General features: G+C 37.5%; 1 protein-coding gene across 1 annotated transcript; it reads right to left on the bottom strand.

Moving 5' to 3' along the window:
* Nucleotides 1-726: 726 nt before the first annotated feature.
* On the bottom strand, nucleotides 727-2,117 carry LOC120780654. The gene is made up of 2 exons (XM_040112915.1): nucleotides 899-2,117; nucleotides 727-827 (listed from the first exon to the last, which is right to left on the bottom strand). Exons 1-2 carry the CDS (start codon nucleotides 1,305-1,307, stop codon nucleotides 748-750), a joined length of 489 nt encoding a protein of 162 aa, XP_039968849.1. The 5' UTR covers nucleotides 1,308-2,117; the 3' UTR covers nucleotides 727-747.
* Between the last annotated feature and the right edge of the window lie 15,582 nt (nucleotides 2,118-17,699).

Raw genomic sequence — 17,699 nt, forward strand, 5'->3', positions numbered from 1 at the left:
ATTTGAGATTTGAGTAAATAATTATATTTAAAATTGTATCCAAAATACTGAAGTCTCGCCCGCAAGGGGAAATACATACAATTATAAATCGATCAATTTTTTATAGATCTTTAATTTAACCAAACCCACAAAGGGATACATAATCCAAGGGTAAGTATTCCCCCCAAACTAAGTGCATCGAACATTACTAATATTCGTATATTTTAAATTTTAACCACACACTTCCTTATTGCGGCATTTTCGCTAAACTATACAAAATACTAAATTAAACACTTTGAAAATGCATATGTATATAAATGTTAAAATGCAAAATCATTAATATACATATCACATAACAATTTACTTTACCAAAAGACACAAACTTCAATGAAATTTCATTTTACACTGATTTTGTCAGTTAATTATAGCGGTTTATTTCTGTCATCTCGCTTTTTCTGATATCAGCTGCTCAAAATTTCCTGATCTCCATTGCTACCAACCCAATCAGGCAATGCATTTGAGAGCAAAAAGAGAGCTAATAAGAGAGTTTCGTATCATTTTATCTATGGCAAAGGAAAGCAAATTGCAAGGTTAGAATGTACCAAGCAAAACTAAGTAATATACAGTCGAAACTCTCTATAACAAATTCCAAGGGACTGGATATTTACTTAGCTATAAAGAAAAATCGCTATATAGAAAAGACAAAAATGTTGTTCTTTTTAACATTTGTTATTTCTAGTAGTCAGTTATTTTAATTTTCTAATACATTTAATGAAGTAAACACAGTATTTGGCATTGGTTTTCATTTCCTTGAAATGATGAAGATGAAGAAAGTTGTCCATCTGAATCTGTTAAAAGAGAAATAATAATGCACATCAGAAAATTATTAGCCACGGATTTTTTATAATCGTTTCTTTACCTGAGATAGCTGGTGCTCCAAAACTTCCTTGAGCACTTTCGATGATATTTTCGTCGGAAGGGTTGTCTGTGGTAATGACATCACAGTCAACATTGTTGTAGTATTTAAATGTTGCATTAATATTAGCAACTCTTTCAAATGAAGACTCTAAAAAGGCGAAGTGGGATAGTAGAAGATAGTTTTCTTCGTGCCAAGGCATACTGTTGTTCGTTGTGGTGCCAACTTTTACAAATCCTGCTTTTCTAAAACAGTTTACAATTGTCTCGGATTTTTCTTTAACATCCCACATTTTACTTAAGTTTCTTACGGCATCCAGCAAATTTGTGCGCGTGGGAGGTTTTTTCTCCTCCATTTGTGACAAATATTTGTCAAAATGCGTTTTAATGTTACAAATTATGCTCTGATCCATTGGCTGAAGTAACGAAGTCACGTTGAGTGGGAAATAAGCAATTTCAATATTTTTCAATTGGTCCTTTACATCCCTAGAGTGCGCAGCGCAGTTGTCAACAAAAGCAAATCATTTCTTTATTGAGAAGCAAACTTTCTGTCCAATTTCAAAAGCCATTTCAAGAAAATCATGTTTGTCATCGATGCTTTCTTATTAAATTCATAATGCACGTCCGGAGATTTGATTTCTTTGAAGCATCTCGGATTTTTGGCCTTTCATATAAAAAGCAATTTAACTTTCTCCAAACCGGTCATATTGCAGGCCACCATAAAAGTAATCCTCTCTTTCCTCTTTTTCCCCCCAAAGCACTTCTCATTTTTAAACGCCATCGTTTATTTGGTAAGCACTTAAAAAACAAACCCGTCTCACAGGCGTTAAAGATGTCGATTTCGTCATATTTTTCTAACAATTTTGGCAAGACCTTCGTTACCCATTCATCTGGAGTTTGAATGTTTTTTTTTTTTTTGAACAATCCCGGAACGATTTTTAAATTTTTCAAGCCAGCCTATACTTGGTTCAAATTCTCCGTGGCCCAATGCTTCAACGAATTGTTTTGCTTTTTCTCTCAGTATTAATGAAGATAGAGGAAGATTCCTACCATATGCCGCGTATACCCATTTCGGCATTGCTTCGTCAATATCTTCAAAGGTACAAGTTCGAAGCTTCCTGCGTTTAATACATTAATATTAATATTTTTTGAAACTTTTTCTTTTTCAACTTCTTTTATGATCAATGTTTTTTTCCGCAGTAATACTTATGCGCGGCTGCTTACTATAGCGATATGCAAAGGCAAATTGATAGCGACTGCAAGAAATATGAGAGATGGTAAAGATTTCAGTTGGCACTTGCACATTTCGGTGGTTCCCCGAAATACACTTTCAATTTTATGGAAAATAAACGGTTCAAAGCATCAGTCTCTGCTTGTGAGTTGTGAAAGCAACAAAGTATACACAGAGCAAGAATAACAACACCAATAACACACAACAAAGCGACGTCGATTTCTTTTTTGTGCGCGTGCATTCGGTTTTGCCTATCGCTGATGTATGTGTGTAAATAAAAACGAAAAATTATTTGAATAAATTCGTTATATGGAGATTGAAAACGGTTTAATCTTGAAGTTACGGTCGTTATATGGAAATATTCACTATAGGGAAATTCGTTATATGGAGATTATTTTACACTCAAAGTAGACTCAAAACGCAGTATTCCTATAATTGCTTCGTAATAAAGAAAACTTCGTTATATAGGAGTTCGTTATAGAGAGTTTCGACTGTAATAGGCACAAACAGTTTTCACATAGTGCCCCTAAATATTAAAATTTTTGTCGAATAATAACAAGATTTACTACTCTTACCAACTGAAGAGCTCAAAAGGCCTAGTAGTTTACATAAAAGGTATAGTCTTCCATAGACTCTAATGATGTTAAAGAAGCAAGAAAAAAGGTGGTTTTAGTGTTAAATCAGTGGTAAACATTTTTAACAGGAACAAAGTCGCACAATCAATGTTCAAAATTGAATTGATGCCAAATTCTAGCCAACTTATGAAAAATTAAACACATCCCATTTAAAACCTTTAATATCTGCTCTATGGCAGAATTATCGTTGAGGACCCACTCAAAAGAAATGGTCTAGTACAATGCACAAACTATCAAGAGTATGGACATACGAAATCTTATTGTATCCTTCCAGTGGGTGAAATGCTAACGAAGTGTACTAACATAATTTGAAGCTTATTATATTTCTGGATGAAAATAATATAGATGTTATGCTTTTGTCAGAAACCCTACGAATATAAACAATTTCTTTATAACGCGATTTAGAATCTATGTTACAAATCACCCAGATGAAAAGGCACATGGTATAACAGCAGTGTTGGTTAGAAACCGAATAAATCACCACGCATTAGAATCTCATGCTACAGCGCAGTTACAAGCTACAACAATATCTATGAACAAGCAAGGAAGGGCTAAGTTCGGGTGTCACCGAACATTTTATACTCTCGCATGATAAAGTGATAATCGGGATTTCATTATCCGTCATTTACATATTTTTTAAATACCGTATTTGTGTAAAGTTTTATTCCGCTATCATCATTTGTTCCTAATGTGTATATTATACAGAGAAGGCATCAGATGGAATTCAAAATAGCGTTATATTGGAAAAAGGCGTGGTTGTGAACCGATTTCACCCATATTTCGAGCATGTCATCAGGGTATTAAGAAAATATTATATACCGAATTTCATTGAAATCGGTATAGTAGTTCCCGAGATATGGTTTTTGGTCCATAAGTGGGCGACGCCACGCCCATTTTCAATTTTTAAAAAAAGTTTGGATGCAGCTTCCTTCTGAAATTTCTTCCGCAAAATTTAGTGTTTCTGACGTTTTTTGTTAGTCGGTTAACGCACTTTTAGTGATTTTCAATATAACCTTTGTATGGGAGGTGGGCGTGGTTATTATCCGATTTCTTCCATTTTTGAACTGTATATGGAAATACCTGAAGGAAACGACTCCATAGAGTTTGGTTGACATAGCTATTTTAGTTTCCGAGATATGTACAAAAAACTTAGTAGGGGGCGGGGCCAAGCCCACCTTTCCAAAAGAATTACGTCCAAATATGCCCTTCCCTAATGCGATCCTTTGTGTCAAATTTCACTTTAATATCTTTATTTATGGCTTAGTTATGACACTTTATAGGTTTTCGGTTTCTTCGAACTTAACCTTCTTATGGAACCAAGAAATACGTGTACCAAGTTTCATCATGATATCTAAATTTTTACTCAAGTTACAGCTTGCACGGACGGACGGACAGACGGACGGACGAACAGACGGACGGACGGACAGACAGACATCCGGATTTCAACTCTACTAGTCACCCTGATCACTTTGGTATATATAACCCTATATCTGACTCTTTTAGTTTTAGGACTTACAAACAACCGTTATGTGAACAAAACTATAATACTCTCCTTAGCAACTTTGTTGCGAGAGTATAAAAATCGCTGTGGGGACTTAAAACTGACGGCTAAAGACTGTTCACCTCAGTTTAAAATTACAGGCATCCAATTTACAGAGCTTTTTGATTCGCTTGATGATAGATTTCTGGCAGGTGGAGATTACAATGCAAAAGATATGTATTGAGGCTCAATTAATCCGAAATGACTACAACTGTATCACACTATGATATGTTAATAGGCACAATAACCTTGACATAGTATCTCTTGGTAAACCGACATATTGGCCCAGTGATCGTAACAAAATAACAGATTTAATTAATTTGGTTGTAATCAAAAATATAGAAAAATCGCACATAACAGTTGATACATGTACAGACCTATCTACTGATCACTTTCCTGTACTAATATAGATAAGTGAACAACCCATATCGTTGATCCAAATGTGGGTCTAATATCTTATAAAACGAATAGCATAGGACAGATTTTCTTCCGCCGCGACTGTACTTCGGAGCGTGCGCGCACCGACTGTATTTGGTAAAGGGCGTTCCTAGCTAAAGAACGAGCGGCTGCTCAGTTGTCTCCGAGCACCTGGAAAGTCACGACAAACATTTTCGCGGGACGTGTTTCTGTGATTGCTGCAAGCCGAGGATGCAGCGTTCGTTACAGCAGAGGTACGCGATTAAATTCTGTGCTAAACTCAGTAAATCTGCGACAGAGACATTTGATATGATCAAGCAGGCTTACCGAGATGTTGCTTTAGCAAGAAGTGGTGCGTTTCGGTTGCACCAAGCTTTTTGGAGGGCCGGGATGAGGTTGCTGATGAAGACGGTGCTGGGAAACATGCGACTTCAACCAACACTAACAACTCGTGTGCGCATAGTTTTGAACTCAGACCGTTGACTAAGTATTCGTCTAATTTCGCAATTGTTAAATTTATCAAAATCTATGTTCATGACATTGTGACGGAGAACGTGAACATGCGCAAGGTGTGCGTGAAGATGGTTCCAAAAGTGCTCACTGACGTCCAGAAATTGAGGCGAGCAGGAGTGTGCCAAGAAAATTTGAACATGTGTGGAAGTGACCCCCAATTTTTGAATAACGTAATCACAGGTGACAAGTCATGGATCTTTGAGTATGATCCCAAGACAAAGAGGCATTCTTCCGAGTGACACCCGCCCGCTTTTGAGACGACAGACGGGATCTAAATAGTATGAACCGGAGAATCCCTATATGCTGTAAAAAGCGCTTAAATGCAAGGAAAAATTCAACACCGAAACGTATATAAAGAAGCTGTGTCCAAATTCAAGCCAACGGCATTCTCTTTGGAAATTGCGTCATTTACATGTACACTCTCCGAAATTATTAGATTCTTAAAAGAACTTAATGGTCGCCAAGACCGGAAAATATTATCCCAGAAATGCTATTTGAGTGACCCAATATTGCGGTAGAGGTGTTAATTCTTGTTGTTTTGCAGAAAACTTATTTCAACCTAATTGTCCAAAGCACAAATTTAAGCTGTCAACCGTACCCGACATAGCCAATGTTACGCTCGAATTTTTAAAGATTTTACCTTCTGAAATTATTAAATTCATAAAAGAACTTAATCCAAAAAAGTCGCCATGATCGAATAATATTACCCCAAAAATGATATTTGAATGACCAAATATTGCGGTAGAGATGCTATCTTTGCTCTTCAATTCAATTCTTAATTTTGGATACTGTCCAGTTTCATAGAAAAAGTCGCAGATTATCTAGATAGATAAACATAGGAAAGACCTAACACAGCCGTCTTCATACAAACCAATCGGTTTTCTACCCTGTCTTTCTAAAATATTTGAAAAAGTATGACTATCAAAGATGTATCCTTTCTTCCATGAACATAATAAAATACCATTGCACGAATTCGGGTTTCGTGAAAAACATAGTACCATAGAACTAATAAATAGAATTACTAACGAAATAAGTAAATAATGTGAGAATCATCTATGTAGACGTAGTTCAGGCGTTTGATAAGGTGTGACATCAAGGCCTATTAAAAATTGATAAAAACATTCTACCTTTAGAATTGTATAAAATTTCATATCTGATGAACGACCGATTCGGCTAGGGCACCACAGGAAAGTGTTTTAGGCTCAACTCTATACATCATATATACAGCAGATCTTCTGACAGTTAACACACAAAATAGTTAATACATGTACTGTCCTATCTTCTGATCACTGTCCTGTTTTAATAAAAATAAGTGAATAACCCATATTCGTTGATCCAAAAGTGGGTTTAACATCTTATAAAACGAACTGTTCAAAATATAAAAAATGTGTGAATAGTCACATTAATGTTGAGTACAAATTAAATACAGGGAAAGCATAATAGAACTCAATGATATAATAACTAACCCAGCTGTCTTAGCAACACCAAACAAAAGCCTAGTTTCAGAAAAAAACAGTAATAATTGCTAATAGTAAAATAAAAAGTCTTGTAAACGAAAAAAACGCCTTCCATTCAGCTTCAATTGAAATTTTCTGTAAGTAACTCGAGACTTGTGTGTTGAAATTGGTCCCGAAATGACGAGGAAAATGCTTATTGTTTTGCAAATCACCTAGAAAAGGTATTTCAACCTAATTGTCTAATAAACAACATTAAGCTGTCAATCTTACCCAACACAGCTAATGAGTCGCTGAGTCTTTTAAGACTTCACCTTCTGAAATTATTAGAATCATAAAAGAACTTAATACAAAAAAGTCGTCAGGACATGATAGTATTACCGCCAAAATGCTGATTGAGTTACCAATATTGGGGTAGGGGTGCTTTATTTGCTCTTCAATGTAATGATGAGTTTCGGATACTATCAATTTTCATGGAAAAAGTCGCAGATTATCTTGCTACTAATGATCGTGAAAAACATAGCACGATAAGGCAAATATATAGAAAAGCATTTGAGAACAGAGAGCACTGTTTAGCTAGATATATAGTATTTCTAGACGTGGCTCAGGCTGTTGATAAGGTGTGGTATGAAGGCCTTTCATATATAATATAATATATGTATTGACTTCAACTTTTGCGGATAACACAGCTTTAGTGAGCCGTAACAAATGCTACATTATAGCATCAAGTATATTAGCGAAACACTTAAGTTCTGTCGAAGAATGGCTAGCCAACTGGCGTATAAATGTGAATGAACAAAAGTGTAAGCATGTTACATTTTTGCTAAGACCAAAAATGTGCCCGGCAGTAAAAATTAACAATATTTTAGTGTCCCAAGCGAACCAAGTAACTTATCTTGGTAATATTGATATAATACAAATTGACCACGGTTGTTGAAGTCAATGATGTCAACATCATCGGCGGACGCCAGCAGTTGCTACCTCTGTTGCTCGAAGCTTAGCGCCCAGTAATGGGCTACCCCCCTTTGCGTGATGTGCGTTTTAGTCACATTCAAATATTGTCATACACTTTGGGGCCTTGCTGTCTCGTACCAACTCGCATTAACAATTATTTTATCTGCACTTTCAGAAGGTCGTTCAAGAGCTCCCTCCCAGCATAAAATTTTTAGAGTCTGTCTTCAAGCTCAAACCACAAAAGCCACTCACCTGGCTCTATACTTCCAACATCGCTCGATGTCTGTCCGGGATCTTCCTGAACTTTTCCCATCTCATTTTCCAATGCGATGGTGGTGCAAGCGATAACTTCCGTGGAAAATCAGACATCATAATGAAACTTGGTACAAGAGTTTCTTGGCGCCCCAGGGATGATCGTATTGTTGATGGACTGAATCAAACCATTGCCTACTAAATGTTAAATATTAATCTAAATCTTACATGGCGTTTCAACTTCGCTTCAAATGAGAATAAATTACAAATAATGACCCAAGCTACCATATAGCTACCATACTACTGTGGGTAAAAATTTGTAAGACTTTTTATACTATCGCAACAATGTTGCTAAGGAGAGTATTATAGTTTTGTTCACATAACGGTTGTTTGTAAGTCCTAAAACTAAAAGAGTCAGATATAGGGTTATATATACCAAAGTGATCAGGGTGACGAGTAGAGTCGAAATCCGGATGTCTGTCTGTCCGTGCAAGCTGTAACTTGAGTAAAAATTGAGATATCATGATGAAACTTGGTACACGTATTTCTTGGCTCCATAAGAAGGTTAAGTTCGAAGATGGGCAAAATCAACCAACTGCCACGCCCACAAAATGGCGGAAACCGAAAACTTATAAAGTGTCATAACTAAGCCATAAATAAAGATATTAAAATGAACTTTGGCACAAAGGATTGCATTAAGGAGGGGCATATTTGGACGTAATTTTTTTGGAAAAGTGGGCGTGGCCCCGCCCCCTACTAAGTTTTTTGTACATATCTCGGAAACTACTATAGCTATGTCAACCAAACTCTATAGAGTCGTTTCCTTCAGGCATTTTCATATACACTTCAAAAATGGAAGAAATCGGATAATAACCACGTCCACCTTCCATACAAAGGTTAGGTTGAAAATCACTAAAAGTGCGTTAACCGACTAACAAAAAACGTCAGAAACACTAAATTTTACGGAAGAAGTGGCAGAACGAAGCTGCACCCAGGCTTTTTTTAAAAATTGAAAATGGGCGTGGCCTCGCCCACTTATGGACCCAAAACCATATAACAGGATCTACTAGACCGATTTCAATGAAATTCGGTATATAATATTTTCTTAACACCCTGATGACATGTACGAAATATGGGTGAAATCCGTTTACAACCACGCCTTCTTCCAATATAACGCTATTTTGAATTCCATCTGATGCCTTTTCTGTATAATACGAGTATATATGTAAATGACGTATAAGGAAATCTCGATTATGACTTTATCATGCGAGAGTATAAAATGTTCGGTGACACACGAACTTAGCTCTTCCTTACTTGTTAATTTAAACTTTGCGCGAAAACCCATTCGTCGATTTTTTTTCTATGTTGGTTTAACTGTCACTGAATCTGTGCCATCAAAATAATAATAAGTGTTTAGTATACTCTGATTGCTACTTTCCATTGGGGGTGTTTTTTTACGTGGCGGGTCCCAAACTTGTCGCACAACCATATGCAGAGGATGCTTCGCCTTCTCACTTTAGCTCGCCTTCAAACGGATGTTCTTAGGCTACCCAGAGGATATTTGGTCAAAGACCGGAAGTCTTGAGCTGCTTTAAGCATATGTAAAAGAATGGTTTCTGGCCACTCCCAAGTGAATGGCAATCAGAGAACTTGCCTCACTTGAGTGAACTTCTACACATGACTCCATCCTCCAACTCTTAAACTCAAACTCTTGCCAACAGGTGCTTCTTCGGACTGAGTAGGCAATTGAGAAGCAAAGTCCTCTCTCGACGAGCAAAAACCAAACTCTATATGTCACTCATAATTCCCGTCCTGCTATATGGTCCAGAGGCTTGGACGATGACAACAACTGATGAGTCGACGTTGCGAGTTTTCGAGAGAAAGGTTCTGCGAAAGATTTATGGTCCTTTGCGCATTGGCCACGGTGAATATCGCATTCGATGGAACGATGAGCTGTACGAGATATACGACGACATTGACATAGTTCAGCGAATTAAAAGACAGCGGCTACGCTGGCTAGGTCATGTTGTCCGGATGGACGAAAACACTTCAGCTTTGAGAGTATTCGACGCAGTACCCGCCGGGGGAAGCAGAGGAAGAGGAAGACCTCCTCTCCATTGGAAGGACCAAGTGGAGAGGGACCTGGCTTCGCTTGGAATATCCAATTGGCGCCACGTAGCGAAAAGAAGAAACGACTGGCGCGCTGTTCTTAACTCGGCTATAATCGCGTAAGCGGTGTCTACGCCAGTAAAGAAGAAGAAGTTTAGTATACTCGTGTCTTTCTGAAGTATATAAAGTACATTCGACGATTTTTATTATGAATGAAATTATTCTACAAGAAAAATATGGAAAGATGTTCCATTAAATTCTTTTGTGAGGAAACAAATTTCTGGTGCCGAAAGGTTCATAATGTTGGAAAAGGCCTTCGGTGATTATTTTATGGCAGACTACATGAAAATTTTAATGCGCTCTGTTCTCATACCGCTCTTAATTTTTTTCTACTGCTTCGCAAGAGCAGAGCACAGCACTTCATTTCTGACTATTGCTACAGCTATCCTTTTTTACCCAACAAAACTGAGAGCAGAGCAGAGCAAATACTTTTACATTGTTCTGCCATGGCCCCCGTCAAAGTGAGAGCGGTAGCAATAGCAAAATAGAATGTTACGGAATAAGCGTAGTTTTTCAACCGCGAAGTGAAGTAATAAATAATACAAAAAGTTAAAATTTGACAACATTTCAGCTGACATTTTTTGACGGGTCGCGTTAATATCAATAATACCATGTTTCAAAACTTAAACCAAATGCAGTTAGGTTTGAATCCGTAATAGGGGCTATTTTTATGCCCTTAATTAAGAAAAATCAGTTATTGTTAAGATTTTGAGATACTTCACTTTCAATTGATAAAGTTTCCAAGCCTACCTATATGGACAGACCGGCCCAGGTATATCATAAATGTAAACAAGATAACTGTTGGGTTATATATGTATATACAAATAAATATATAGGCATACATAAATAATCAGGCATATGAGGCAAGTTAAAACTCGAGTGACTGACGTCTGTTCGTTTGTCCTTGCAAGCGATAACTTTAGTAAATATTGAGATATCGTGATGAAACTAGCTACACTTTTTCCTTGGCACCCAAGATTGTTATGTGGTATATAGTAAGAAATCACTTTAAGGTGGTTTTAGGAATTCAATTTCAATATTATCCTATGTTACAGTGCAAAAATTATCTGAATTGGGCTAACCCTTATTTAAATTCCATCTGTTTCTTTCATTTTACTGTATACAAATCAAGCACAACTGAATATATAGGCATACAATTTTGTATGAATAGAGCGTTTAAGGTGAATCATTAACATTTGAAAGTGTTTGGCCGGCATAGATCCTTACGTATTCCGAATATAACTGAGCACTTTATACTCTTTCAGTTTTCAAGAATGTCAGCTCAGGAAATAATATCAGTTGTTGGCAAAACTTTATACCAACAAGTAAAAATACTTTTGCAATTCGCAGGAATCAAAGACGACGAAATTCCTTGAGCTGCTGGCAAAATTTTATATTAAACAAGTAAGGAAGGAATAAGTTCGGGTGCAACCGAAGAAAGGGCTTAGGGTGCGAACAGAGTGGCCGCTTGTTGCCGAGCCGAGCCGACTGACGCTTATTGCGAGAACCAATGCGAGAAAACTGGTATTATACAAATTAGTACAATTAAGCGCGAACAGGTCATAGTGGGCGCCGAGCTGGTCAGAGCGCAAAGCTGGTAGAATGCGAGAAAACAGTTCCAAAGCGTATTCCAGCGCCGACTTGGCAGGATATTTTCTTAAATCACTATATAAGTGATGAAATTCTCCAAATTCACTTCGTTTATCATTTATTGGATGTTTTCCAAATGATTTTTTATTGATAAAATACTTTAAAACAGTAGCCGAAGCTAAATACTCATCATCTGACGAATCCATATCTTTTCACTTCAATTTCACAAACACGAATGAACAACAAACCCAAATGCATACATAAAACACAAATAATAGATAAAATATCAGCGCTGATTCTCGCATCCACTATGCACACTCAAACTTGTTTCTCGCATGAACAAGTTCTCGCAATAAGCGTCAGTCGGCTCGGCTCGGCAACAAGCGGCCACTCTGTTCGCACCCTTAGGCCAGGTGCAACCGAACATGTTACGAGTATACTCTTGCAACTTGCAAGAATCAAAGTCAGGGAAATACTTTAAGGTGTAAAGCCAATCATATAGAGTAAAGTCACCCGGATGTTCGAAAATCTTGTTATTAGTTTTATAGGAATTAGGCCATATTTTAGCTGAAATTTATATATGTACATATTTTAGGCACAAATATCCACGGTTATGAGTAAAACACGCTCTCTTATTTTCATTAGGATAACTCACATATTGGCCGATATATGCGGTACAAAGTCACCCGGAAGTTCGAAAATCTTTTTTTTGACATATAGACATACACTAGAGAAGGATTATCCTTTAATATCAGTTATATATGTGGGAGTGGAACCTGTGGGTCAAAGGTCCACACGTAGCGGACGTGCCTTTTAAATGCACCTCTGACCAAAACTATACGAACATATGATCAATTCGAACTACACTCGAACAATATTCGAAATATACAGTCGAGCATAGTAGACAATAGTTGACTAGGACAGAAGTGCAGAAGTATTCAGAAGTGGCAGACAAGCCGCTGCCTGACAATTAAAGTTATGATAAGTTAAGTGAATTTAATAAAATATTAAATTAATAATAAGTTGTGGAAAATGTGAATTTAATAAACAAAACTAAAATGTAAAGTGAGTTTAATAAACTATTAAATTAATAAAGTTTATAAGTTTATAATCCAAAGACTACAAATGGGGACTCAACCGAGGTGTGAGCGTGTGTGAGCCGTGCCTAAAATTAAAAAAAAAAAAATAAAAAGTGCTGAAACGATTTAAATTCAGTGATGAGTAGTACATACATATATATGCAACATTCCGAGCATGTGTACATAATGTGTACATAAGTATGTAAGATGTGCAAACGGTATATGTAAGTTTCCAAGAAGTTCAACATTCCGAGAATCAGGCAACACATCAATTGGACGATCTTCGGAGAATTTTAAAGTGAAGCGATCTTCGAGCTAAGTAAGTTTTCAAGAAGTTCAACATTCCGAGAATCAGGCAACACATCTATTGGACGATCTTCGGAGAATTTTAAAGTGAAGCGATCTTCGAGCTAAGTAAGTTTTCAAGAAGTTCAACATTCCGAGAATCAGGCAACACATCTATTGGACGATCTTCGGAGAATTTTAAAGTGAAGCGACTGTCGAGCCAAGTAAGTTTCCAAGAAGTTCAACATTCCGAGAATCATGCAACACATCAATTGGACGATCTTCGGAGAATTTTAAAGTGAAGCGACTGTCGAGCCAAGTAAGTTTCCAAGAAGTTCAACATTCCGAGAATCATGCAACACATCAATTGGACGATCTTCGGAGAATTTTAAAGTGAAGCGACCGTTGAGCTAAGTGGTATGTATTACAAAATATAGTAATCCAAATTTTGAGAAAAGGAGAGAAGCTTTCTGGGAAGTGCAGAAGTATTCAGAAGTGGCAGACAAGCCGCTGCCTGACAATTAAAGTTATGATAAGTTAAGTGAATTTAAAAAAATATTAAATTAATAATAAGTTGTGGAAAATGTGAATTCAATAAACAAAACTAAAATGTAAAGTGAGTTTAATAAACTATTAAATTAATAAAGTTTATAAGTTTATAATCCAAAGACTACATATATATCATACATTCACCGGTATTTTCGGTCAAAAGTCAACTATTGGTATTGGGGTCCAAATATTTGGTACCTAGTAGCTTGAACAGTTTTTGTTGGATTTAAACAATTTTGATCGTAAGGTGGCACTCACAAAAGATATTATTCGTGCAAAGTTGCATGCCGTTATGTCAATTATTTCTTGATGTGTGTACGAAACTGAACGAATCAAGCGGAATTTAAAATTGGGATATATGGGAAGTAGGCGTGGTTGTTGTCCGATTTCGTCCATTTTCACAATGTGAAATAAGAATGTAAGAAAACTGCCACGTCCTGCATTTTATCGAAATTGTTTGGTCGGGTTCCGAGATATGTGATTTTACCAAAAAATGGGCGGTACCACGCCCATCGTCCAATTTTCACACCAGCTCCCATAAAGCTCTCTCATGCCTTCTTGGTAGTAAAGTTTAATGTCTCTGGCCTATTAAGTTATTGATTTATTGCGCTTTTAATAATTTTTTAACAGTACCGTTATATGGGGAGTGAGAGGGGTATTCGCCGATTTCGTCCATTTTCATAATGACAGTAGAAATTCTTATATGAGAAAATACTCAGCAAATGCGGTTGTTGTAGCTTAAGTCGTTGAGGAGATATGTACATTATACTTTTTAGAGGGCGGGGCTACGTCCTCTTTTTATATAATTTTGGCCCACAGGTGCCCCTGGCTACTACGATCCCCTGTAACAAAATGCACTTTATGCTTTATGCTTTTGGTTAATGGCGATTTGTAGGCGTCGCAGTTGTCAAATTACATACGTTAGGTGCACAAAACTAAAATACTCTGTAGAAACTGGCTGAAAGAGTATAATCATATGGGGTATTCCATATCAAATCGACTACTTTTGAACCCGACCCTTTTAGATTTTGCTGAAACTTATCCATCCTTTTCCACCCTTTGAAAAACATTTTTGAGAATTTTTTCAAAATTTTTTGTCCAACTTCAAAAAACAGTTATGAATTTTTCAAAAAAAGGCTTTTTTATTTTGAAATAGCCATAACTTTTGTAGAAATTGACTTTCGGGGAACTTTTTTTTTAATTTTTGTTTTTGAATGAACTTTTCGAAAAAATACACGAAAAAATTTAACACGATCAATTGTTTAAAATAATCGGTTTTTTTAAGTAAAATCGATTTACTTAAAAATACCATATCAGTTGAATACGGGGAGTGGTTAATGAATAATATGTGATTTTTGGTCAAATCACAAGCGTCAATCGATGAGATGGCGTATTATCGTGCAACAAACGCTAACATTTATCTTCGCGATATTCGGGCCGAACACGTCGAATGCGGTGCACCAAACGCTTTAAAACTCCAAGGTAGAGTACCACATTAACGTTTTTGCCGGGTGGAACAAGTTCTTTGTGGACAATACCCTTGGAATTATAAAAACAGATCAGCATTGTCTTCACTCTTGAAAACACCACGTTTCGTCACCTGTCACAATATTGTAAAGGAAGTTTTTGACATTTTTGACCTCTTTAATGATGTCCTTTGAATGTTGGATTCTGAGCAATTTTTGGTCGTCAGTCAATTTGTGTGGAACAAACCGTTAACACACCTTTCGTAAGCCCAAATGTTCGGTCAAAATGCGACAAATCGATGTTTTGGAGTTGTTGTTTCATTAACTGAAACATTCGGTAAAAGTTTTACCAATTTTAAAATAAAATTTAATGTTGGCTCTTTGTTCGAAGCTCATTTTCACACCGATAACACAAACATACTGACACTTAAAGCGCAATAACTTCACTTTCTGTCCCTGAAATTTTATGAAATTCTCACTGGGCAATTGATAAAGATGTCAGATTCTAATGCACCAATTGACATATAGATGGCGCCACCAGGGGACGCTAGATTCAAAAAGTTCTGTTTACCTTGGAACGCACCTTGTACATACATCATAGTTTAGCACTTAGTTAAGGAACTTTATAGGTATTCGGTTAATGCCGATTTCTGGGCGTGGCAATGGCCCGCCCCATCTATGAACTCGTAATTTTTTTGGTACTAAGAACCCTCCTACCAAGTTTTATAAAAATATGCATCCGAGAGATTAAATCAAAATTAACACAGTTTACTTAAATGTCGTATATTTATATTATTTTATTAGGTATATGAGCAAAAAATCAACATGTTAAGCAGAAATCTTTATAACAGATGTATTTGGCCTAGGAGAAATATTTATGTATTGCATGTACATATAAGGTACACAGTCAAGGGAATTTTGAAGATCTTTAGTTTAGGTACATGTGAGCTAGATGAAGTAAGGAACCGATGTTTTTGACAGAAAGTCATACTGTTTCCAGTATACGATAACTTTTGACTTTCATTTTGGTGGAAAACAGATAGAGATTAGCTTGAAAGAAACCTATAAAATTTAAAATTATGAATATATGTATTTGAAGTAGTCGGGGCGATAGTTACATTTCGCCCATTTAAGATAAGAAAATAATAGCATGTGCTTACTCACTTGCTTGGATTCCACGACACTTGCTGCGGTTGGGTATCTCACACTGGTTTCCACTCAACACTTCAGATTTCCGCAAAACACCTTTGATTACTTCAATAGAGCACTTTAAGTTTATTCCGCTGACTCCCTATTGACCTCAGTTAAACACTTAGAATTTAGTTAGTAAAAACCAATTGTAATTGTTGGGTAAACCACTTTTGAACGTATGTATGTAGTGAAAATATCAGAAAGCACTTTTGAACGTATGTAGGTATGTATTTGGGAAAATTATCAGCAAACACTTTGGAACATATGTATGGAAAAATATCAGCAAGCACTTTTGCACGTTTGTATTTAAATATCAGAAAACACTTTTGAACGTTTGTATATGAAAATATCAGCAAAGCACTTTTGACCGTTTGTGTTTAGGAAAAATAACTTGTAAAAAAGAACGCGTTGTTTTCAGCATTCGCTTCACTCTTGCGGACCGCCGGAGAATATGTTGTCGCTACGAACGGGAGACGGAAAAAGGGGCCGTTGCTCGTTACTGCTGATCTTTTTAAGGGCTGCTGAGTGGCGAATACGCTGTATAACGGCATAACGGTATGATGTTGTCATGTGTTTTGTCTTCATGTGTGATGTATTCGTGTGTGGTCTTCATGTGTGGATCGTGTTGGTGTCGTGAATTATCGTCCAGGGACGTGTGTTGAGGGGACCGCGCTAACTCATCTAGCCATCCCGGCCCCCCTAGGCGAATATTAGCCTAGCAGTCGCTGTAGTTGCTGCAGCGTGGCAACAACACTGCTGAGGCCAGTGGAGCGGGGGTATGACCACCGAGGCTGTCGACGCCGTGATGATGCCTCATTTCGCCTCGATATTGTTGGAGGAGGGGCTATTAGCTTCCTTTGCCGACCCGGACGACTGGTCTGCTGCGATCTGCCCGCAGAGCGTTGGCGCATGGCGGCCCATTTTGGGGTGCGATGCAGCATAGTGTGGTGTGGCCGGTTACACAGTTGGCAGAGGGTGACTGACGTACACTCCTGTGTGTGGTGTACCGTCGCCAAACAATTAAGGCAGTGTCCGTGAGCCAGATCAACCTTCTGGCGTTGTAAGGGCTGCATGCAACGGAAAATGCTGCAATGCTGTAACCGATGAGAGCGCCGACACAGGGGACATCGGCTGCGCGGAGGTTCCGCGGCTGGTGTTGAGGGGGGTGGTAGTGGTCGCGTACCACTACGAGGAGCAGTTGCAGGAGGCCTTGCCGCTGGGCTTCGTGGCGCTGAAGCTGCCCCAGGGCGTGGCACAGTAATGGTGGACCTCACTGTTGGCGTTGGCACGCTGGGCATATCCACATCCATATTGATCTGTATAGAGAAGTTATTATAATTACAAATTTGTTGCATGCAAATTTATATGACGATTGTGCCACGGTATGTGGCAAGAATGGGTCGTCATGTAGATCGACCATTGCGGTTAGATTCGTTAGTAGTTTCGATTAGATTTTATTTGCGGGTTCATCGATTAACTA

This window comes from Bactrocera tryoni, unplaced genomic scaffold, assembly GCF_016617805.1.
Source record: "Bactrocera tryoni isolate S06 unplaced genomic scaffold, CSIRO_BtryS06_freeze2 scaffold_25, whole genome shotgun sequence".
Taxonomy (NCBI): domain Eukaryota; kingdom Metazoa; phylum Arthropoda; class Insecta; order Diptera; family Tephritidae; genus Bactrocera; species Bactrocera tryoni.